The sequence below is a fragment of the Ochotona curzoniae genome, unplaced genomic scaffold (genome assembly GCF_017591425.1).
Source record: "Ochotona curzoniae isolate NIBS_2020 unplaced genomic scaffold, NIBS_Ocur_1.0 scaffold_2217, whole genome shotgun sequence".
NCBI lineage: Eukaryota > Metazoa > Chordata > Mammalia > Lagomorpha > Ochotonidae > Ochotona > Ochotona curzoniae.
In genome coordinates this window covers 679,658-705,256 of record NW_024467090.1, presented here as the reverse complement: position 1 = coordinate 705,256, position 25,599 = coordinate 679,658, and the positions used below count along the sequence as shown (strand labels likewise).

General features: G+C 48.1%; 1 protein-coding gene across 4 annotated transcripts in view; it reads right to left on the bottom strand.

The window, feature by feature from the left end:
* CLASP1 (cytoplasmic linker associated protein 1) overlaps window positions 1-25,599 on the bottom strand; it is a 249,987-nt gene that overhangs the window by 196,761 nt on the left and 27,627 nt on the right. For all 4 annotated transcript variants that reach the window (XM_041000184.1, XM_041000186.1, XM_041000187.1 and 1 more), the window contains exon 2: window positions 20,156-20,637. In XM_041000184.1, coding sequence (XP_040856118.1) covers window positions 20,156-20,350 — 195 coding nt within the window. In that variant the 5' untranslated portion in view covers window positions 20,351-20,637. The remainder of the gene's footprint in view (window positions 1-20,155; window positions 20,638-25,599) is intronic.

Here is a 25,599-nt window from a genome sequence, read left to right as displayed (position 1 = left end):
GTGTCCTTCAACATGGGTGTGGACTGGGTCTGAGGTATGGCAGACTGAGGTATGCTGGGCTAGACTCCAGCACCTGCTGGTGCTCATGAGCGCCAGGGTGGGTGTAGGACAGGATAGGCTAGGTCTCAGAACCCACTGAGCCATGCGAAAGGTGGGTTTGAGGGTGGACCAGGCTGTAACATCCTACAGCAAGAACTGGAATGGGTGTGGGCCAGGCAGACGAAGGTTGCTGTAACTGCCAGGGCAGCAGATGGGCCAAGAACCCACCAATGCATGCAAGATCTGCCACTGGGAGGTGACTTGATAGAGGATCTTGGGGAACTCCTCTGTCAGGATGCAGTCTCTGCAGGTGAATATAAGAACTGTGCTGGGAATAGCCCAGACCAGGCCAGGTTGCAGTACAGCCAACATGCGTGTGTGTCAGGTTTTGGGGTGGACCGGGCTGCACCAATTCATAGCACCCACTGGCAGAAGTGAGATCCAGGACAGTCTGCCAGTCAGGTCAGATTGGGCCGCAACACCAGCCAGTTCACATTAGGACTGAGAACGGGCCTAGTAAGGAAATTGGGGGCATCCCTTTGATAGGCTACAGCTCCCACTTGTGAGCATTTGAACCAAGCCAGGGAATAGGCCTGGTTGGACAGGCAGTAGCACCCGCCAGCGTAACGTTGGGGTGGACAGTAGAGTCAGTCCTGGCAGGGTCTTGGGAGTTCGTTCGGACTAGGCTGCAGTTCCTGCTGGTATGCATTAGAGCACAGTGCATGGGGAGCAGTGTTGGGTTGGGCCGCAGCATCCAGTCTGCATATGAGATGGAGCTGGAGATAGGACTGACCCAATAACTGCAACCACCAGTATCTGCGTAGGCTGATGCGGGTGACAGACCAAGCCAGACCCTCACTGGCTGGCACACACAGGAGTGAGGTCTAGGGTCACCTCTGGTTGAGGTTTCTTTGGGAACACCCCCACAACTGGACTGATGGCCTCAAAAGTCCAACCACAGGGAAAATCACAGGATCTTCAGTCTGATGTTGGAGTGCATGAGTCAGAACTGGACCTCCTTCGTTCCTGCAGCCTGTGCAGTGGACAGCATGCCCAGATGCACATGGGGGACACGACAGATCACAGAGGCCCGCAGAGAACATCTAGTGCCATGGAGGGAATAACAAATTGGACAACTCTCCCAGCCAAGTGTTGACAACATGTATTTGGGCGAGTAGAGACTCTAAGGTGGATTATGCCAGCCAATGGACTTTGGAAGGATTTCCTCAACCTTGGAACAACAAAATCAACAACACCTCATAATTACAAAACCACTTGAGCAATGCCGTCAGAACATGCTCCACACTGGAGACTCTAGGATGACACTGACTGTCCCACATCACCAGGTACTGATGTGGTTAGGCTGCTCAGTGCAGCCCTTTCACATTCTCTTCCTTCCACTAGATACGGGAAGAACAAAAAAAATCTAGGGCCTGGCACTGTGGCCTAGCAGCTAAAGTTCTCGCCTTGTAAGTGCCAGGATCTCATATGGGCTCCAGCTCATATTCCAGCGGCCCCACTTCCCTTCCAGCTCCCTGCTTGTGGCCTGGGTAAGCAGTTGTGGATGGCCCAAAGCCTTGGGACCCTGCACCCATGTGGCAGATCTGGAAGAAGCTCCTGGTTCCTGGCTTCAGCCTGACCCAGCCATGGCCATTGTGGTCATTTGAGGAATGAACCAGCCAATGGACTCAACTGTTTCAAATAAAATAAAATACAGTAAAAATACAGTGCCAGCTCCATCATGATGCCACCTTCTGTTGGGGAGAACCTCTACAAATGTCAACACTGTGAAACTAGACAAAAGCGCTTCCTTGCACACAGGTCTGACAAGATGCCTCCGTTAACCTGCAGACTTCACGCTTCGACCTGGAATCTGCCACTTCTCCAAGGTGCCCGATACCTTTCCTCTTGGACAGGCCTGCTCAACATAACAAATTCATGAGCTGTGTTAATATTCATGACCTTCTTGGCCCTCTTCAGAGGTTGTAAAGTACAAACCCATACTCTGAAAAGGGAAAGAAGAAAGCAACCAAGCTGCCTTTCGTATGCAGAATTATTTCAGAGTAACAACTAACTGACAAGGCAAAGTTCTTCGATAGAAGAATTACATGTAATGTATAACAGAAACAAAGGGGATGATGAAATTAGGACCTTATCTTATTGTCACGGTTCCCAGACACAAGCTGTATCCTCCGTTAGTAGCACTGAGGGGTGAGCCTGCGAGGTGCAGCGGTGGCAGCACTGTCCCTGAGGCACACAGCCTTAGAAGGGGACTCTAAGGAAAAGGTTAGAAAAGCCTCAGCTGAGCCCAGTGCCCCCTCTGCTTCCAGCTTGCCATCGACTCTGCCACTGCCACCACCACCCTCTCCAGAGCCCCAACCAATGAATTAAATACACCTTTTCTCTTTAGGAAGCAACTGTCTCAGCTAGCTGGCCATAGCAGAGGTCACTATTAATGAAGTGATCAGCTGGAATCGCCAATGCACAACCAAGGAGTTGATGCAGGTGGTAACACCTGAACCAACTGTTGTATCTTCCCATCATAAACAGCGGGGCATGCAGGCAACACAGGTCCAACAGCATCATGCAAGCGGCTTAGCACACCAGAAGCTGGGAAGCATAGGCGCCCAGCAGAAGCCCCAAGTGCAGCAGGCATTGGAGGAGCCATGACGCTGCCACCTGGAGCACCGCCTCACAAATGGCGTGCCTGCCTTTGAGGCCTGTCTCCAGCGAATCCCAGTTCCCCATAAGAAAACCACTGTGATGACTCAAGAGTCGGGGCCCTGCCACCCACATCAGAAACCTGGAAGGACTTCGGAGTTCTCAGCAGCAGGCCAGAACAGCCCATCACGGCAAGTACTTGGGAAATGAGCCAGTGGACTGAAATCTCTCTCCTCTCTCCATTTCAAATATGTTTAAAAATAATTTTAAAAATTAATGGGGTGGGTCTCAGGACGGGGCGTCTCATGCCTGGATCCCGGACGGCCGCCATGGGCGCACGGTGAGCTGTGTCCCCGGGCCTGCTGGGTTCCAGAGGCTGCTTCCTTTGGGATGAGTAGACCAAGGGGGGAGGCCTCTGGGACTGGGCAGGTCCAGCACCCACCTGCCGCCCTCATTGGGCGGTGAAGGGGATTTGGGAGGGGCGCGACCTTGGGCCTGGGAATTTAAACCTCCAGCAGCCTCCCGGCAGCTGGTGGGTCTCAGGACGGGGCATCTCATGCATGGATCCCGGACGGCCGCCATGAACGCATGCGCCATTGGTGCCAGGCTCCGCCTGCTGGCCGCCCGGCTGGGGAGCTCTGGGTATTTGGTTCTTTGAGTTGCTGCTTAATTAGCTCCAGGTTGAACCCATTGTGCTTCTTGGACCTGAAACAGGCAGTAACTCTTCCTTTGTAAAACTTGTAATCACTAATAATGCTGGGCACCAAATACCAGTCCATGCACAGCCTGGGCTTGGGGCTTGTCCTGCAAAAGTAGCTCCAACGGCTGGCCAATGTGTCAACTGGTAATGGAACAGAGTAGATTAGGCACAACTGAACAAACCTTAGCCCACAAGTAAAACTAGAAACCAGGAGGGAGCAAAGGTCATTCCAAGCTAGGCTCTTGTACCTACTGGTCTGCGGGAGCCAGGGACACGAAGCCACAGTGTCTAAGGCAGAGGTCGGGACAGGTGAGGAGCTGTGCCAAGCTGAGTCAGAGCAACCATTGGCATGCGAGTGATCTATGGCTGGGAACAGACCCGGTTGGGGAGCAAAGGGGACAACCCTAGCTGGGCTGAGGTTCCCACAAAGAGGCACGTGGCCTGGAAGGGGGGCTGCGTTCTGATCTGGATACAGTTGTAGTCTCCCTTGGCACAAGTGTGGACTGGGATTGGATGCACCAAACCGGGCTGGACCCCGACTCCCCCTGGTGTTCTGGAGGACCAGGGCAGATGTGTGATAGACTAGGCTAGGTCTCAAACCCCTACTGAGCCATGTGTGCGCCATACGTAGGTATGGACAAATCATGGCTGGGCTGGAACATCCAACAGCAAGAACCAGATTGGGTGGAAGGCCAGTCAGGAAAAGCCACAGTTCCTGCTATGACAGGAGGTGGACTGAGTAGGGTTGGCTCATGGACCCACTGGTAAGCGAGTAACCTGGCATTGGGAGAGGTTCTGATGAAGGAGCCTGGGCAACTCCTCTGGCAGGACACAGACCCGGCAGGTCAGCGCAAGAAACATGATAGGAAACAGCCCAGAAAAGGCCATGGAAAGCTACCCACTGGCATATACTTGGCAGACGTGGGGGCAAGACCAGGCTGAATCTGTCCACGTCATCCACTAGCAAATCCAGGCACCAGTGTGGGTCGAGCCAGGTTTGGTCGCAACAAAGACTAGTGCACAATATGGAATGCCGAGGTGAGGTTGCCTGTACCGGAGGGGACCGCAGCGTCCAACCAGCCTGAGAACAAGAAAGGAAGTGGGCAGAGCCAGCAGGGGAATAAGGGAGGGTTCCTTTGCAGGATAGCTACTTCCGCAGGAGAGCATGGGCTGGGATGGGGGCAGACCAGACTAGGCAGAGCTACCACACCTGTGCGCCTCATGTTAACTAGATCAGGGAAAAGCCGGGCTCAGCGGATTATTCCTACTGGTGCAAACAGAATTAAAGTGGGCGAGGTTTGTTTGGGCAGCATCAGCTGGAATCTGGGAGGGTAATAGTGGGCTCATCCCTCTTGGGTTACCACTTCCACGGTAAACAGCGGCTGGGGTGGAATGGGGTGTGGGACAGACTGGATTACTGCTACACTTACTGGCAAACCAGGGTAGGGGCGGGCCTGGTGGGGGTTATTGTGGGTCGCTCCAACTAGGCTGCAGCTCCTGCTGGTTTACGTGAGGGCCAAGTATGTGCGGGGCAGAACCAGGCTGGACCGCAACACCCATTGGTTCCAGTGGAAGTCGGGAGTGAAAACAGAGCCAACCCAGCAATTACAACCACCAGCTGATCAGGGCGATGGACTGTGCGAGGCCCTGTACTTGTTAGCACATACAAGAAGTTTCTTTGGAGATCTTCCTAATCTAAATGTTGGACTCAGAACCCTAACGAAGAAAAGAGAGAAGACAGAACGGGTCAACCAACCATCTCAGCTATGATGGACTATGTCAATCAGTGGATTTTTCAAAGACCTCATAGTGCTTGGAGTGGCAAGACTGACAGCGATTCATAACTGTTGCAATATCAAAACCACCTGAGCAAGAACCTCAGAGCATGCCCTACACCCGGGACTTGGGGAGGGTGGGAAATTGGGTGGGCCTTCTCCCTTAATACCCCCCTTTTAAACATGAAGGTAACAATATGGAAAACATACTAGTATTATCCACTTTCCTGTAGCCCTTGAACCTTCTTACTCTAACTAAGTATGTAAAGAATGTCAAAATAAATTTTATTAATAAAAAAAACAAAAAAAACCAAAAAAAACAAACAAAAAAAAGCAATTATAGAATTAAAAAAAAAAAAATTAATGGAACGAATTGAGCTACCAGATGGAAGATCTCTCCTCCTTGCCCTTTCTATCACTTCCAAATACATATTTTTTGGTCAAATATTGAAAACAATAGAGATCTAGCATGTGATGAAGCATTTTTTGAAACAATCCGAATTTTTAATTATTTTGTAAGTGATTACTTCTTAAAACCCACACCAAAAAGAAAAACAAACTTTTTCAGAGCCCAAACCCATGCACTCCTCCTATCTTCATGTTGAAACTTAATACCATAAATTTCATTTTTAAGACAGAATCCACTTTTTTAAAAGATTTATTTTATTTTTATTGGAAATTCAGATATACACTCCCAAAGCAACTGCAACAGCCAAAGCTGCACCAATCCGAAGCCAAGAGACCAGAGCCTGGAGGCAGGGTCCCAAGGCTTTGGGCCATCCTTGACTACTTTCCCAGGCCACAGGGAGCTGGGTGGAAGTGGAGCCACTGGGATTAGAACCAGGACCCATAATAGGATCCCGGGGAGATACAAGGCGAGGACTTTAGCTGCTAGGCTATACGCCAGACCCAGAATCCACTTCTCAGTACTATATCGCCACAGCTAGTACCCACAAGGGTGAGCCAGGCCAACTCTTACTGAGACTGAATTGTTCAAGGTGACAGGACGCAACACTTCATTCATTCATGAGCAAAGGATCACTCTACAAGGTTTGACACACATAATAAACATGTTTCAAGTCCACAAACACCATTACGCATTAAGAAAGATAAACATTTTCCTCCTCAACTGGAGCGCCCACTACACTGGCAGACATCAAAGACAGCCCGATTTGGCTCCCTGTGACTGCATGACTCATCAACTGCAAACATTTGGTCATGGCATACTTTACAATCTTCTATCTCAAACTTCTGAAGCGAAAAATAAAACCTACTGCAATTATCATACAAAACATGCAAAATGTAAAAGGAGTAAACGAAGCTATTAAAAAGCTAAACTCATATCAATGTTGCTCATTTGGCTGGCAAAACTTATTAAAACAGTTTACGTAGTAAATAAAATAACATATTTTCTGCAGGTTTTTATCTTTCTAAAGGCACCAGATGAAATTTTATGGGAGGGCCCAGCGCAGTGGCGCAAGTGGTTAAGGTCCTCGCCTTGCACGCCCGGGATCCCATATGGGCGCCGGTTCTAATCCCGGCAGCCCCGCTTCCCTTCCAGCTCCCTGCCTGTGGCCCGGGAAAGTCTCCTGGCTTCGGATCAGCATAGCATCGGCCATTGCGCTCACTTGGGGAGTGAATCATTGGATGGAAGATCTTCCTCTCTGTCTCTCCTCTCTGTATATCCGCCTTTCCAATAAACAAAATAATAAAAATAAATCTTTAAAAAAAAAAAAAAGAAAGAAATTTTATGGGAGAGGAAAGCAGGACATGGTTGCCCCCTGCTGGGGCCCCTCACCCCAGAGGGTGGGTGAGTCCAGATCCACTTTTTTTTCCCCCAGATTATTAACTTAAACCTTTAATGTTCTATGAATATATGCTTATGCCTCAAAATTAAGATTAATAATACAAGTAACATAATATCCAGTACACAACATATATTATTTCATCTGAAGTAATATTTGTATTTGCTTAGCCAGGTACGCCACTAACCAACCATTAGCAAGGTGTCAAGTCAGCTTTTCAGGGAGATCAATTCTTCTCCACAAGTTGTACAGCTATCTAAGGTTAAAATCACAGTAACTGCAAAAACATGGAAGCAACCGAAATGCCCATCAGCAGAAGATTGGATAAGAAAGCTTTGGTTCATCTACTCCATGGAATACTACTCAGCTATTAAAAAAAACAAAATGCAGTTCTTTGTGGCTAAATGGGCCCAACTGGAAACTATAATGCTAAGGGAAATGAGTGAATCCCAAAAGGTTAGATACCACATGTTTGCCTTGATTTAACTTGTAATTTTTGTTTGGTTGTTGGTTATTTTTTGAACCTGTCATTGATACTGTCTCAACCCAGATGTTTCGAAGAATGGAACTTGCATTATTTTTAACATATTGTTTACCCAATACTATGTCAATTAATTCCATAATGTTGTATATTGATACTGAGGTTTTGTTGGGGCTTTTAACTGACCGGATCTTTACTCTGTTAGCCCTATCTTCAGACCAGAGAAGGTCTCCCCAAGAGGCCACTGAACTTATCTGGACAATAAGACGCTGGACTTTATGCTAGGTATGTGCTTGCAATGAAGGAATCTCAACTGAACTTGAACTGTGGTTATGCAGCAAGGTGGAGGAATCCACCATGGGGGGAGGGGTATGGGAGGGGTGGGGGGAATCCCCAGTGCCTATAAAACTGTATCACATAATACAATGTTAATAATAATTTTTAAAAAATCACTCCTCTGGTTGCCAGTGCATGTAGTAAGTAAACATACCAGATATGTCACTTTTGTCAAGGCGTACAATGCAAACACTTTAATTCTGTGCATGTTTATTAATGATAAACTAATAGTATCACTGGCATTAGATATTGAGATGGCAAAATTTTACACATAAAATTATTAATTTACGCTATCAAAGTGTCTAATTTGTTAGTTAGAAAAGGCCAATTGGCATCTAAGTGTTCCCATATTTCTAGGTTGTTACTGAACAGATTTTCTTTGGACTTAGAGCTTATTAAAGATACTTGGTGCCAAATTTTGACATTCAATATTTACTCTCTAATCCAGAATATAACATTCTTTTTACTTTTCTTTTTTTTAAGGTGATGAAAAAGAATTCTTGGTCTCTAAAGAACATTAAAGTCTTTTCAAAGAAACACTAATATAATCAGCTTAATATGTGGATCATGATTACAGAAGACCCACAGAGATGGGCAGTTAGTTTGGGAATACGAATGTTGAATCCGTCAGAGATTGGCAGGTCCATGGACATGAAGAATGAAAGTTTGACACAAATCTTGAACGTAAGGAATGTTAAAGTTACCTTAAATTTAAAAACCAAAAGCTGCTAGAAGCCTAAATCACAGTCAGACAGCCTACTAGCAATGACTAGCATGGGGGTATTTCCCCTGGGTATACAAACACAGCTGTATTTGATATATTTTTATTTAGGGAAAGCTCAACTTTATGGGAAATATTCATAAAGCTCATGGCTTACACATATCTGGAATAGCAGATGAAGAGATAAATGCATAATGCAGGCCCACTTCTAATTCTAGCTTCCTGCTCACACGCACCCACTGAGTTCAGGGTGCCTGGCCTCAGTCTGCCGAACCCCAGGACTGGGGGGCTACTGAGGGGTGAACCAGCAGGAAAAGATCTCTGCCTTTCAAATAAATAAAAAGATGAATAAATAGAAATTTAAGTGAAGCTGAAGTATAGAAATATGCTTAGTGAACACTTACTGTAATGTCACTTGGCGTCATTTTTAAACAGGAAAAGCTACTTGATTGTGACCCTGATTCCAAGACAAAAATGAAGGAATCATTGCTGACTACTAACCTTCATTTGCGATATGCAGACGTATACCTAACTGCATGCTGCTTTTTCTCAACAAATCCACTTCCTACTTATTTCTAAATGTAGCAAACTACACAAATCCGTCACATCCCAGCAAGTGTCTTCTCATGAGCAGTTTAGGAAAAACGTGTTTGTTCATAAAAACAACGCATGTCTACTGCAAGCGTGTAGAGAACACAACAAACCAAGGGGAGCTGTCGCCCGGGCTCCGCAGGTCTATGCTGCTGAGAGTCTGTTTTACCAGATCACCTGACACACCTGACAAAGTCGAGATCCTACCTGAATAGAAATCCTGCATTTTACACTATTTCATCATGTCCCCATGCCACTACAAACTTCATGAACTACACTTGCCCAACAGTAACCATCCCTTGAACAAATGTACGGAAATAGTTCATGCACACATCTTAACATCCTCCTAATGATGGCTCCTCGATACTTCTCCACTGAAAGTCATTATTCTAAATCCTCACGCTCATATGTCTCTATGAGCATACAACACAGGCCCAGAGGCCATACAATTCAGTTCCAAAGGACTTAGCTATGTTCAAGCCATTGTGATGCAAAGCCACTGAGAGAGCCACATTCTTGCCTGGGAAAAGTATCACACATATCATTGGGAATTTGGAATGAACAAACAATGAAATCATAAATTCTTCAAACTTTTAGAATTAAAGACCATGGGCCCAGTGCAGTAGCCTAGTGGTTAAAGTCCTCACCTTATAAGCACCAGGATCCCATATGGGCTCTGGTTTGTGTCCCAGCTGCCTCACTTCCCTTCCAGTTCCCTGCTTGTGCCCTGGGAAAGCAGTTGAGGATGGTCCAAAGCCTTGGGACCCTACACCCATGTGGGAGACCCAGAAGAATCTCCTGGCTCCTGGCCTGGGATCAGCTCAGCTCTGGCCACTGCAGCCACTTGGGGAGTGAGGTAGCAGAAGGAGGATCTTTCTGTCTCTCCTTCTCTCTGTAAATTTGACTTTTCAATAAAAAATAAATTAAAAATTAAAAATTAAAAAAAAATTGTGCCCGGCACCATAGCCTGGTGGTTAAAGTCCTCGCCTTGCATGCACCAGGATCCCATATGGGCACTGGTTCTAATCCCAGCGGTCCCGCTTCCCATCCAGTTCCTGAGGACTGCCCAAAGCCTTGGGACCCTGCACTGGCGTGGGAGACCCAGAAGAGGCCCTGGGCTCCTGGCTTCAGAATAGCACAGCTCTGGCTGTTGTGGCCACCTGGGGAGTGATTCAGCAGGAGAATCTTCTTCCTCTCTGTCTCTCCTCTTCTCTGTATAGCTCACTTTCCAATAAAAATAAATATTAAAAAAAAAAGAATGCAATGAAATCAACAGAAATAAAATGATTTAGTTTATTTCCCATGAAGATCTGCTCTTAACTCAGTGCTTAAGAAACAGAACTATTACTCTCCAATATTATTTCTAGCCACACATAGGTATCAACTGCTCACCCAAAAAAGTTCCACAAGCATGCGGTACCCAGGAGTGAGAAGGTAACCACACAGGCCCCCGGGAGACGGCAGCCGTAACTCTACTCTCAGGCCTGTCCGCAGAGGGCACAGACGGCGGGAGCAGCACGCATGCCTCAAGCGACTGGGTCCCTAAAGCCTATGTGGAGAGACCTCAGCTGAGTTCCCATACAGGCGCCAGTTCAAATTCCACTTACTTCACTTCTGATTCCCCGCTAATGCCCAGGAAGCAGAGGAGGACGGCTCAAGTCCTTAGGCCCCTGCACCCATGCGGGAAACCTGGGAGAGGCTTCTGGCTCCTGGCTTCAGACTGACTCAGCTCAGGCCATTGTGACACTGCACAGGAGTGAACCAGTGAATGAAAGATATCTGGTTTCTCCTTCTCTAACTCTTTCAAATAAAAATCTTTAAAAAAAATTATCAAAAGATGCTAGTAGGTCAATATCCAATAAGAAGCAAAACATTATGGAATCTGAAAGTATTCCCATACCCCAAGATACTTAATAGTTACAAAATGAAAAAAAAAATGTTTGAAGAGTCCTGACAAACACTTCTTTGACCGAGCAGGACAAAGAGAAATTCTTGGACACAACACCATTTCTGTGGTTCCCTGCCAAAAATGCAGTCTTCATCCATCCAAGACTAACCGTCACACAGCACCAGCTAGAGGGCCAGGCTGCTCAGCGCAGAACTCAGCCAGGAAAGGCTCAGGTGAACAGGACCTGCACACAGTGAGAGGGGACGGGACAGAGCAGGCAGAGCAGCAGTGAGAGGGGACAGACAGAGCAGGCAGAGCAGACAGTGAGAGGGGACGGACGCCAGAGCAGGCAGAGCAGACAGTGAGAGGGGACGGGACAGAGCAGGCAGAGCAGCAGTGAGAGGGGACGGGACAGAGCAGGCAGAGCAGCAGTGAAGAGGGGACGGGACAGAGCAGGCAGAGCAGCAGTGAGAGGGGACGGGACAGAGCAGGCAGAGCAGCAGACAGTGAGAGGGGATGGGACAGAGCAGGCAGAGCAGACAGTGAGAGGGGACGGACGGCAGAGCAGGCAGAGCAGCAGTGAGAGGGGACGGGACAGAGCAGGCAGAGCAGACAGTGAGAGGGGACGGACAGAGCAGGCAGAGCAGCAGTGAGAGGGGACGGGACAGAGCAGGCAGAGCAGACAGTGAGAGGGGACGGGACAGAGCAGGCAGAGCAGACAGTGAGAGGGGACGGGACAGAGCAGGCAGAGCAGACAGTGAGAGGGGACGGGACAGAGCAGGCAGAGCAGACAGTGAGAGGGGACGGACAGAGCAGGCAGAGCAGACAGTGAGAGGGGACGGACAGAGCAGGCAGAGCAGCAGTGAGAGGGGACGGGACAGAGCAGGCAGAGCAGACAGTGAGAGGGGACGGGACAGAGCAGGCAGAGCAGACAGTGAGAGGGGACGGGACAGAGCAGGCAGAGCAGCAGTGAGAGGGGAAGGGACAGAGCAGGCAGAGCAGCAGTGAGAGGGGACGGGACAGAGCAGGCAGAGCAGACAGTGAGAGGGGACGGGACAGAGCAGGCAGAGCAGCAGTGAAGAGGGGACGGGACAGAGCAGGCAGAGCAGCAGTGAGAGGGGAAGGGACAGAGCAGGCAGAGCAGACAGTGAGAGGGGGACGGGACAGAGCAGGCAGAGCAGCAGTCCTGATTTCAATGAGTTCACACAGATGACATCAATGAACGTCCTTGCTGCGGAAACGTCACAAACATTCAGAGCAATGAGCGCTATGCCTAAAGTTTACTCTTGCACAACTCAAAGACCATAATATTGCACATTAAAGCAATTAACAAACACAGCAAAGAGTTAAGGCTGGAATCTGCATGACAAAAACATGGAAATTCTTTGTACTATTTTTTGAAATTTTCCTGTAGGTCTGAATATTTTCCAAAATACAAAATTTTTTAAATACGTAGGTTAACAATCTGATTAGGACCAAATATCTATTTTAAAAATATATGACTCTTAAAAATTCCTGGGTTAGTAAAATACAAATTGAGCTGCTTTTCTCTCACTCAGGATCCAGCCTCCTACAGTTGCTACTTGCGGTCCTGTCTGTACCCTCTCCTTTATGTTCCAATAAGCACATTGGTTAACACTGCTGACCAAGCCTAAGGCAGCTTCTGCACACTTCTTCAGCAGTGGGCTCCAAATCAGAATGTCCAAGTTCAGGCCCTGCCTCTGCCACTCGACTCACGTAACCCTGCACACGCTGCCTCACCCCTCCACGCCAGCTCCAGCAGCTGCATGGGGAACAATACCACAGCTCATCACACAGTGCGTGCTCCGGGACGCCAGGAGACGCAAAGCGCTTCACAGGCTCCGGCCCATCGCAAGTGCTTCATAAACGCAGCTGTGGCCGAACCTGGGCTAGCATGCCAGCAGAGGCCTCACTGACACCCTGATCTTCTCCCAGCTGTTTCTTTTCCTGTTTGCTTTGACATTCAAATTAGGATTTCTTCTACTATCTACACACTTATTTGAATTTCAGTCTTCGGAAACAAGGAAAATATATATATTAAAAATAAAAATAAAACAAATGAAATCCTCAAAAAGCAGAAGTGTGAAACTAATGGATGGGTTTCAGACTCACCCAGCTGCTGCTCTGGCTCAGGAATTTCATTACCATCACTGCACAACTTCGAGACGCACAGCTCATCCTGAGATCCGAGCCTGTGTCCCGGGGCCTGGCAGACATGCTAAGTCAGCCTCCATGTCCCTACTGTCCCTGGCCGGGCTCACTCGCCACACAGCATCCTCACCAGCTACATGCACACTGTCCCCTGGCTCCCCATGCGGTGGGCAGCCCGCAGCACTCGCAGAAGAGACAGTGTCAGCGCAGACTTGCAAGGGGACCTACTCACAGACCTATGTGGCACAGCCCGTTGAACCCTGAACAATTTTCCATACACTCTGTTGCCACTGCATACCTGTAAAGGTATATTCAGGAAGAAATGACATTAATTGCACCTGAGAATGCACACCGCAAAGTCCGCAAAGGGATATGTCACCTGGTGGCAGCACTGAGCAGGCTAGAAACATACCTCATCTGGACCCAGCCATCCTTCCCGACTCTGCTCTCAAGGACACCAGGCGGGGGACAAACACCTCAGTGACAGAGCCAAGAGGGAAATGAGGACCCCTCCTGTCATGAACTCACCTGGTCCAGGGGAGCGCTGCCCTCAGAAGGCCTCCCAACTCCTCCTTCACTGCCCCACTGAACCCACCTCCCCGTTTCTGTCTCTCCAGCTACACACACCTAATGTTGCTTTGTTCCTCCTCTTGTACGAGGCACTTTAGGACCTTCATGGAAAATGAGCTTGGGGAGCCCGGCGCAGTGGCGCAGTGGTTAAAGGTCCTCGCCTTGCACGCCCGGGATCCCATATAGGCGCCGGTTCTAATCCTGGCGGCCCCGCTTCCCATCCAGCTCCCTGCCTGTGGCCTGGGAAAGCAGTCAAGGACAGCCCAAAGCTTTGGGACCCTGCACCCGCGTGGGAGACCCGGAAGAGGCTCCTGGCTTCAGATTGGCATAGCATCGACCATTGCGCTCACTTGGGGAGTGAATCATCAGACGGAAGATCTTCCTCTCTGTCTCCCCTCTCTGTATATTCGCCTTTCCAATAAAAATAATAAAATAAATCTTTAAAAAAAAAAAAAGAAAATGAGCATGGGAAAAGCTACATACAGATTTCAAAAACATCTAGACAAAAACAAACTTCCCTTTGACTGCATTTTTCTGCAAACTTTCTTAAGTGTCCTGTCAGTCTTATTCTATTCAGCCCTGAATTGTTTCCTATCCTCGGCCCTTCTAGTAGACACAGGAAACATGAAGTCAGCAGGAGACACAGGAGCCTGGGGACACAGCAGCACACACGCCGGGGCAGGCAACCCTGGCCAGGCAGAGGAGGGCAGGACCCTGCCCATCTCTTCCCTACTGTCCACCAGCTCCTAGGTAGCTCTGTCACCTTGAATAAGTCACCTACAAAGTACAAATAACAAATACTGACCTTACAGAGTCATTATAAAGGATTGCTTAAAAATGAACACATACTTAGCATAATTCCTGGTACACAGCAAATGTGCTGTAGCCATGGGCTACCATTATTCATCCAAAACACTCAATACAGGTTCACAAACACTCAGCTCCAACTCCAGAGGCCACACACGCTCCAAACACACAACTCAGGCTTCAGGAAGACAGTGCACACCCTGTAAACGATACAACCCCTTGGACAAATCTGGAGCAGCAAGGCATGGTCAAACACCTTGATAAGGCATGCCTAAGCAAGTAAACAAAGACTACCGGCAGCTCGAGTCAGGTTACTTCTGGGCACATAACACAGCTGTGAAACAGCCCAGGACCTCAGAACTTTCTGGATTTGAACAGTGGAGGAGCAGTGAGGAACTATGTTCACAAAAACCCAGGGCTCCCAGGAGCTATCTTCATTGTGCAACCTAGCAGTGCACGTGCTTGGGCTGCTGAGGGTACCAGACAGTGCGGAACCACCATGCTCACAGGGGACGGGCAACCTACTGCACAGGGCTGAGGAGCGTGCCGGACAGTGCGGGGCCACCATGCTCACAGGGGACGGGCAGCCTACTGCACAGGGCGGCTGAGCCTGCCCGACAGTGCAGGGCCACCATGCTCACAGGGGACTGGCAGCCTACTGCACGGCCAGATGGCCTCCACTGCCTCCAGCGGTCAGAGCCAGGGAGCGCCTCTCCAGACACCTCACTCTAGGGTCATTCTAACAGCCCCAAGGGAGAGGGGGTGGGGAAAACAGAGTGGATGGAGGCACATGCAGGACTTATCCCTCCATCCCTTCCTGGCTTCAGCTTTCAACCATGTCCAACAAGAATGGAGGCCAGAACCAGCAGAACAGGCATATTCAAAACTCGGGCTTGTTGTTACTTTGAGCACATGAGTCATCTAGAAAGGAAGCCTTGCGTTTGTGCCTCCCTCCAGGTGGAAGCCTTCCTGCAGTGAGACCCCAGTGGTACCCTGCATTTATGATAACTTCAATGACCGATTAACCCTCAAGACGACTTGCCTAGCCCAGAAGTCCACGGCTAGCTGCAGTGAGCCTTTGAAAAAACTTTTTTAAATGTTTAAAGGTGGTCCAAACACAAGCTATACTCTATTTAATATTAATGAATGATCTCTCCCATTCCCAAATTGTGGTCATCCCTCAGCAACCCAAGGGGCATGGAGTCCAGGACCCCTGCCGACAGCAGACTCTGCAGGTGCCCAGGGCCCTTACATAAAACGGCACTGTATTTGCGTACCCTAAATCATCTCCAGGTGATTTACAATCCCTGGAACGCGTGCACGCCCTGCGAATACTGGCACCGCGTCCTGTGGAGGGAATCTTGAGAGGCCTAAGCTAGAGGCACAGCATTCCAAGGAACAAGAGCCGCCTTGCTGCTCTTCTCCCAGACGAGCCCCTGAGAACGCGTCCCGTCTGTGACATGCAGGTGTTCAATGTGCCCCGCGGGGGCAAGGCAGCCCTTAGCCCATTCACTTACACATGAACTGTAGCTGCTTCTGCCACACAATGGCTCGAACTCGTTAAATATTTCAAGACCATATGGGCAACGACACAGAAATTCAAGCATTTACTGCCTAGCCTTGAAGAAGATTGCTGGTCCCAATTCTTAGGGAAGGGATACCGTAGAGAACATCAAAGAGTCCTGTATTTAAATTCCATTCCCATAATCACTAGAAGAAATTACCTTGTATTTCTGGGCCTCGATTTTCTCATGTGTAAAATGAGCAGAGTTCCATAGACTACATGAGGTAAGACCAATAAAATGTTTCACACACAGTAAGCAAGAAATAAATGGAGCTATTAAACTGCAATTAATACTACATATAAATTTGCCTACCTATTAAGAAATACTCAAATGTACAATTGTTCACACTCTAGCTGATTATCTCAAAGTCAGGCATTGTCCCAGCATTCCTCTGCCTTCCTTCCCTGCGAAGAACTAACACCAGCTTACAGCCTTGCTTTCGGAAAGCCATCACTACAGCCCCCTTTCTCCTCTTAGCATCTCATTTGCCCTTAATTGTCTAAAAACAAAAACAAACAAACAACAACAACAAAACAAGAAGCCAATCTCTAAAACTTCCTTAGTACAAAGTTAATCCTTCCAATCTATACTATGAAAGTCAAAGAAAGCATAAGATGAAACTTAGAGCCTGAGGTCTTGCTAAATAATTACTAAAAAAGAAACAGGTTGTGGGGAGACAACAGGACAGCAGGCATCTGGCCCAGAGGTTACACACACCTCTGGATGCCCGCATCTCCTACGGTGTCCAGGCTGGTCTCCACGCCCCTCTCACCTCCTCCTGCAGTGTCCGAGCTGGTCTCCACGCCCCTCTCACCTCCTCCTGCAGTGCCCGAGCTGGTCTCCACGCCCCTCTCACCCAGCTTCTCAGCTCCTCCTGCAGTGTCCAGGCTGGTCTCCATGCCCCTCTCATCTCCTCCTGCAGTGTCCAGGCTGGTCTCCATGCCCCTCTCACCCAGCTTCTCATCTCCTCCTGCAGAGTCTGGGCTGGTGTCTACTCCCCTCTCATCTCCTCCTGCAGTGTCTGGACTGGTGTCTACTCCCCTCTCATCCAGCTTCTCATCTCCCTCTGCAGTGTCTGGGCTGGTGTCTACTCCCCTCTCATCAGGCTTCTCATCTCCTCCTGCAGAGTCTGGGCTGGTGTCTACTCCCCACTCACCCAGCTTCCTGTTAATGCACCATGTGGGAGGCAGGAAGTGGTAGCTCAAATAGTTGTGTCCCTGTTCAGGCACCTGCTTCAGCTGGGCCCCGACCAGCTGCTGTGGGCATCTGGGGACTGAACCAAGAGATAACTGGCAGATGAACAGAGAGAGAGGGAGAGGGAGTCCTCTGTCACTCTGCCTTTCAAATAAACAAAAATTTTAAAAAAAGGGAAAGTGGGTGATAAAAGCTAAGCTTGCTGATTTCAGGGAAGCAGACAGCAGCACCTGCCAAGCAGGCTGTCTTGAGCTCACCTGGAGCCCTTCACCAGGGGCTGCTCGGTTCCGCAAGACACAGCCTCACCATGCTCGGTTCCACAAGACACAGCCTCTCCATGCTGAGATGCTCAGCGGAAGCACCCCAAGCACTTAGCTACCGTTACACCTGCAGCTCACAGACAGTTCACTACGGGAGCAAACCCTGTCTTCCTGGTATTCCTTCACTCCAAGCTGTCATTGCTCACGGTCAGGTACCATTTCTTCCTCTGCAACCTTGCAGCTGCTCTTCTGAAAAAACCACCCAACCCTCAAAACCCTGATTCCCTCTAGGAAGTGCTACTTCCTTCCCATTCTGTGTTCCTATAGGACTCTGCACATCCAAGACTGCACAGGTCATGAAGAAATGTAACCATCTGCCTATCCATCAACCTCCGCCATTCCCACGACAGAACAGCCACTACCATCCAAGTACTTCCTAAGTGACAGACTCTCTCTTTTTTTTAATTTATTTTATTTTTATTGGAAAGGCGGATATACAGAGAGAGGAGAGACACAGAGGAAGATCTTCTGTCTGATGATTCACTCCCCAGGCGGCCGCAACGGCTGGAGCTGAGCCAATCCGAAGCCAGGAGCCTCTTCCGGGTCTCCCACGTGGGTGCAGGGTCCCAAAGCTTTGGGCTGTCCTCGACTGTTTTTCCAGGCCACAGGCAGGGAGCTGGAAGGGAAGCGGGGCTGCCGGGATTAGAACCGGCGCCCATGTGGGATCCCGGGCGTGCAAGGCGAGGACCTTAACCACTGCGCCATCGCACCGGGCCCTGACAGACTCTTAAGTCACCATAACCCAGTTCTCCCGACATACAGATAGGCAAATGATGCATTCACTGAATATCATCAGCTTCCTCCTTCCTGTTCAAATGCTCACCCCTCCTTCCCATGGAGCTGGTTCACTGAAGGGTGGGGTGCGGAACCCCTCCTTAAGGTCACAGATGAAGTGGGCGCTACAGGATAAAGGCGACTGTGGATGCCCAGTCCATCTGACGTGCTGCAACAGTACAAAAACCACTCAGATCACTGTGATATAATCCAAAGTTTGCTGGGAGTTTCAGAGAAAGGCTTCCTTCCGAGTAAAAGAAACAAACAGACATTCGCCTTCCTGGTCAAGCCCTGAATTCCTATTGGGCTTATCTGAGAACAAGGCATCCTCACAGTAACTCTAACTTAACCAAGTGTGTTTTCAGCTATTATCAGCAAGAAACATCCTCATATGCACACAGGAAAAGATGAGGAATGTGATTCAAACACAGACAAGGCGAACCAGCATGATGGCTTGCCTAGCTAATCTTCCACCTGCAAGTGCCACGTTCCATATGGATGCCAGTTCATGTCCCAGCTGCTCCATTTCCCATCCAGCTCCCTGCTTATAGCCTAGGAAAGCAGCAGAGGACAGCCCAAGTCCTTGGGACCCTGCACCACATCAGAGACCTGAAAGAAGCTCCTGGAACCTAACTTCAGACTGGCTTAGCTCTGTCCACTTCTCTCCTCTCTGTAAATCTGCCTCTCCAATAAAAAATAAATCTTAGAAAAACAAAAAAAAAAAACAGACAAGCTAACTTCACAGCCCTTCAAAATGCACCAGCTACACTCATTCTATCACCTTTCATGCCTTGAACACTTATACAGCCCAGAAATGCTCAGACATTCAAAGCATTTGCTAACTTGAACTTAAAGAACATACACATGAATGAAGCAGAATTTTGGCCCAGCTTTAAGTGAATTATGAGGCCCCTACATAAAACACCTTTAGTGAGTATAAAGTGTGAGTGCCCTCAGATGACACTCAGGTTGACTATATCTGCAAAACACAGCTAACAAAGGAGCCCTGTAAGCAGCAGTTTCTGAGAACAAGCTCAGAAGACTGACTCAACAAGAAAGCCGGGAGGCCTTAACAACGTCCACAGCAAGTCTCACTGGCCACGACACTGCCCACACTTCCAGCTCGACCTTGACCTGCACAGCCACCAGGAGGCATGTAGAGAAAGTGAGCACAACTCTGCAACACTTACAGACCCACTCCATTTTTAATTCAAGAAAGAGCCGTCTTTAAATCACAAAACGGCTCAGTCAGGCCACAGGCCCCTGCCCCCTGTCCCCAGGAAGACCTTACTCCTCAGGGCACAAAGGCTCACCTCTCTGCCACTGCCCGTGGCCAGGGGAGTCCTTGACCAGCCGGCTGGCTGACCTCAGAAGAGCATGCTGAGGGTGCAACACTGCACACGTTCCATTGCCAACGTGACAATCGCATGCCACAGTGACAATCACGGACAGTCACTCACCAGGAGTCAGGGCCGGCTCACCACAAGACACAACACAACCCTGAACTGCAGGTTGCAGATGCTTATCAGCTCCTCCTAGCTACTCTGTCACGTGGCATCCCCAAGTACTTGACGGGAGGGGCTGCTTTTTTTAAATCCCTAACATAAACCAAAGAAAACTCCATATGCTCTGGAATAAAATGCCCAAGGAGCCAAAAGCCAAACCAATGAGTGAGTGGAAGCCATGGAATCAAGCTGAAAGTTCATGAAGAAAGCTGTAAGAATCAGTTTACATTCGACAAGGCAACTCAGCTTACCTTGTAATTGCTAGAGTTCACCCAAGAGGTAGCAAGTCCATCCACAAGCTTATCTAACATGGTCTGGTCATGCTCAAGGTCAGCAGACTTCTGCTTGTCTGAGAAGTAGTCTATAAGTTCTTGGCCGACCTGCAGCCGTTTGCCCACATCCTTCTGCAGCACCTGAGCCAGGCAGGACTCCATGCGAGGCTCCATGGTGAAACTCAAATCCAGATCCAGCAAAGGCTAGAGGGCAGTCAGGACGCCTCCCTCCCAGGACCGGATCCGGGAGGCCGCCTCTTTGTTCGCTGAGGGTTCCAAGGAGCCTGTGTTTCAAAGATGCAATCCCGGGAATGGCAACAATGCACCATGTGTGTCTGAAAAGCAGCTGGCAGGATATTAAAAGTCCAATTTAAATAACTAGCAGGAGATACAGGAGTGAGTGGCAGAGTGACGGTCTTCTACTACTGGGTTTGAAATACTTCATAATTCAGCAGTCCATTCTGAAAAGCAAATGGAAGAGAATGACAAATCAGCACAGAAAACACAACACTCCAACGTCATAAAACAGTAAAGCAAAGACAAGGCAAGGCCTGCTGCCAAGCCGAGTGACACACAGAAATGCTTGGCAACCAGACTGGAATAACATAATAATTATTTTTATCAGGAAGAACACTGAAGCCCAAAGAAAATGGCCAATAAGCTACACTGCTGGTGGGCTGACGCTTTTCATACCTTCCCAACACCAAGCAGCACAGCCATCTTTTGGTTTCACTAGCATGGTTACTTGCAACTTCACTTTTGCTTCCCTCCACTCTATCTGACCCGTTGCAGGCTTGCAGCTTACTGCTCCCTCAGCCTTCTGAACACCCAAGCACTACAAATGGAGCCGAGGGCACAGAGACAGCACGGAGCAGAGCGGCCGGCTGCACCGGCACGCACCACAGTTCTTGCTCAGCAGCCGCACGGTGGAGAAGGATGATGTCCCTGTCACACTTCAAAATCACGTTTGCATAGGGCAAAACACACGGTAAGGGAACAATCCAATTTTTATGCAGACAAGCTGTACGAGCTGCCCAGGTGACCTCTACAGTGCCAGAGCCAGTGCACACAACTACATCTCACTTCAGTGCTTTCGAAAGCCAGGGAGCAACACCTCTCATTCGGAACGAAGACCCCAGAAAACCTTTCCTCATGACCCAGGACCTCCTTCATACCGAAGTCAACAGTAGTCTTCAAAACAATAAATCTCAACTTTAACAGCTTTTTAAAAAAACATACTATTTTTACTTGACTTGTAGATTTACAGAGACAAAAAGGAGAGTCAGAGAAATCTTCCAACTGATGGTTCCCTCCCCGAACAGTCCCAATGGCCAGAGCTGGACCAGTCCAAAGCTAGGAGCCTGAAGCTGCTTCTGAGTCCCCCATATGGATGCAGAGCCTTGGGCCATCCTCCACCGCTTTCCCAGAACACAAGTGAAGCAGCTGGGAATTAAACTAATCCCATAAGGGATGCAGACACCTCAGGTAGACAATCAATCTACAATGCTATGGCACCAGTCCCTATAAGGGTTTATGCTGGAGTGCCTGAGCTCAAAGCCAAGCTCCACCTCCAATTCCAACTTCCTACTAAAGCAGACCTTGGGAAACAGCAATGATGGCTCAGGGACCTGAGTCCTCCCACATCCCATGGAGACAGCAATGATGGCTCAGGGACCCGAGTCCTCCCACATCCCATGGAGACAGCAATGATGGCTCAGGGACCCGAGTCCTCCCCACATCCCATGGAGAAGCCTAAACTGACTTCCTGCTTGCCTGCCTCAGCCTGCTCCAGTTGAAACTGTTACAGGACTTGGGGAGAGAACAGTGTCTGTAAGATAGATATCTTTCTCTCTCTCCCTCCCTTCTTCTCTTTCTCTGTCTCTCTCCCTGTTTCTTCTCCCTCTCTCTTTTTCCTTTTCCCCCCCTGCCTTTTAGATAAAATGAAATTTTAGAAAGAAAATGTTTTAAGATTTATTTATTTGAGGGGCTGGCATAATAGCTTAGCAGTATAATCTCTGCCTGTGGCACCAGCATTCTATATAGTTTTCCGTTCACATTCTGCCTGTTCCACTTCCCATCCAGCTCCCTACTTGTGGCCTGGGAGAGCAGCAGAGGACAGCCCAAAGCCTTGGCCCCTGCACCCACACGGGAGGCTGAGACACTTCTGGACCCCAATTTTCAAACAGCCCAGCTCTGGCCATAGCAGCCATTTGGGGAGGGAACAAGGAGATGAAAGAGCTCGCACTCTCTGTCTTCCCTCTGTGTGTATGTAATTCTTTCAAGTAAAATAAATATTTAAAAAAGAAAAGAAAAATTACAGGTTCCTTACACCCCATATCCTGACCAGACTTTCCACCTAGGAACAAAAGAAGCAGACCTGAAGTCACCCTGTAAGCTAGTTACCTATGCCCGAGCTAAATACAAACCAAGACAGAATGGAGGGCCGGGCAGCGTGGCCTAGTGGCTAAGATCCTCGCCTTGAAAGCACTGGGATCCTATATTGGCGCTGATTCTAATCCCGGCTGCTCCACTTTCCTTCCAGCTCCCTGCCTGTGGCCTGGGAAAGCAGTTGAGGACAGCCCAAAGCTTTGGGACCTTGCATCTGTGTGGGAGACCTGACTTTCCAATAAAAATAAAATAAATCTTTAAAAAAACAAAAACGACAGAATGGAAGGCACCTGTGCACAGAAGTAAAGAGGATTCATGCTTGCCCCCAGCCAGCTTGCAGACAGCTGCACGGCCTGCTTTAAACACCCCATCAGCTCTGGAACAGTCATCCAGAACAGCAGTGTGACAGCAGGAGCTACTCAAAAGGCAACGCCATTTCTTTTTTTTTTTTTAAGATTTATTTTTATTATGTTTTTATTGGAAAGGCGGATATACAGAGAGGAGAGACAGAGAGGAAGATCTTCCGTCTGATGATTCACTCCCCAAGTGAGCACAACGGTCGATGCTATGCCAATCTGAACCCAGGAGCCTCTTCTGGGTCTCCCACGCGGGTGTAGAGTCCCAAAGCTTTGGGCTGTCCTCGACTGCTTTCCCGGGCCACAGGCAGGGAGCTGGAAGGGAAGCGGGGCTGCTGGGATAGAACCGGCGCCTATATGGGATCCCGGGCGTGCAAGGCGAGGACCTTTAACCACTTGCACCACCGCGCCAGGCCCAAACACCATTTCTTTAAAAACAAACAAACAAACAAACAAGATTTATTTCTTTTTATTGGAAAGACATATTTACAGAGAGAAGGAAAGACAAAGAGAAAGATCTTCCATCTAATGGTTCACTCCCCAAGTGGTCACAAAGGCCAGAGCTGAGTGATCCCAAGCCAGGAGCCAGGAGCTTCTTCCAGTTTTCCCATGCGGGTGTAGGGTCCCAAGGCTTTGGGCTGTCCTGTACTGCTTCCCAAGCCACCGGCAGGAAGCTGGATGGGAAGTCGAACAGCCAGGACTGCGTACGTGAAAAAAATCAATACACATATGAAGAAATGCCAATTAAACTCACAGGAGATCTCTCAGAGGAAACTCTACAGGACAGAAAAGAATAGAGCGACATATTTCAAGTTCTAACAGCAAAAAACTGTCGGCCCAGGATCACACACCCCGCAAAGCTTTCCTTTGTCTTTGAAAATGAAATAAAATTCTTCCACAGTAAAGAAAAGACTATGCCTTTTCAAACCTTCCCTACAAAGGATGCTTCAATATGTTCTCTTGACAGAGAAGAGGAATAGCACCCACCAAAACCTAAGATAAACGGGAAGAACATCCCAGTAAAATAATAACAGAACACTAAACCAATGAACAACCCATTGCTAAAATGACAGGATCGAATTACCACCATTCATATTAACCCTGACTGTAAATGGTTTAAACTCATCAATCAAATGTCACAGATTAGTAGACTGTGTTAAAAAAATAAAATCCAAGGAAACTATATGGAAAAAATAATAGTGTTACCCACTTTCCTGTAGCCCTTGAACCTTTTTACCCTAAATTAACTATGTAAAGATTGTCAATAAAAATAAAATAAAATAAAATCCATCTATTTGTTGCTACAGAATACATATCTCACCGTACAAAGATCAGCAGAATCTCATGGATTTTGGTTTTTATTTTTAGTTTCATTTCTTCAAATTTTTTCTCATTAAATTTTTCAATGACTCATAGATCATAAAGTAGTATCATTTTCTTCAAGAGGGTTCTTGATTTTCATTTCTTCAGCAACACATTAGTCATTCAGTAGCATGTTATTTAACTTCATGGTGCTATTAATTTCTTTTTTTCCTTCCTGTTGTTGATTTTTGTTTTGTGGCTTTTCATTTAAGGGAATGTACAGTAACCGTGTAAGAGACTATCATATCCAGTAGCATTTTATCTAACTTCATGGTGTTTTAAATTTCTATTTTTCTTCCTCTTGTTGATTTTGTATTGTGGCTTTTCACTTAAGGGGATGTATAGTAATTGTGTAGTGGAGACTATCATATCCAGATGTGAGGATACAATGCAGTATGCATCTCTACTTCCAGATCAAAGATGGACTCCCTATATCTTGACAATAGGATGCTGGACTCCCTGCCATTGTCCATGCCCACAATGATGGGCATATGACTGTATAAGAAGAACTATACTATAGTAATAATGTAGGGGAACTCAGTGGAAGGGGGCAGGGAACTTGGGGAGGGGGTAAGGGAAATCCCAGGGTCTATGGAACTATATCATGAAATGATAATAATAATTTTTAAAAGAACTAAAATAAAAAATAAAAACAAATGCACACTGAAGGGTATGAGACATAAGAAGTATAGAACTGGAGCTGGTTTTGTGGTGCAGCCCATTAGGCCACCATCGGCAAACCCGGCGTCCAATCTACAGCACTGGTCCAAGTCTGCTGCCCGGCTGCAAACCCGGGTCCCAGGAAATGGACTGAGAAAGCAGCAGATTGACGGCTGCAGGGCCTGGCCCCAGTCACCTCTGCGCAACACCTGAATGAAGTTTCAAGCTCCTGGCTTTGGCCATTTGCAGAGTGACCAGGTAAATGGAAGATCTCTCTCTCTTTCCATCTCCCTCCCTCCCTCTCTCCATCCCACCCTTCCTCCCTCCCCATTCCATCCCTCTCTCTGTCGCTATGCCTTTCAAATAAATAAATCACAATTTTTAAAAAGTGGAAAGCACAAATAGTTCACTGTCTTCCCTGAAGAAGGCTCCCAGAAAACCAGGCACAAGGCAGGGGCGATGCTTTAAAAGCCAATTTCAGGGGCAGAAATTGCAGACGTTGTTCACACTAAATCAAACAGACCAATACGACAGCCTTTTCTGCATGCAGCCTTTCATATATATTTTTCAGAACTGTATATTTTTATTGGAAAGGTAGATTTACAGAGAGAATGAGAAACAGAGAGAACAATCTACCATCCACTGGCTCACACCCCA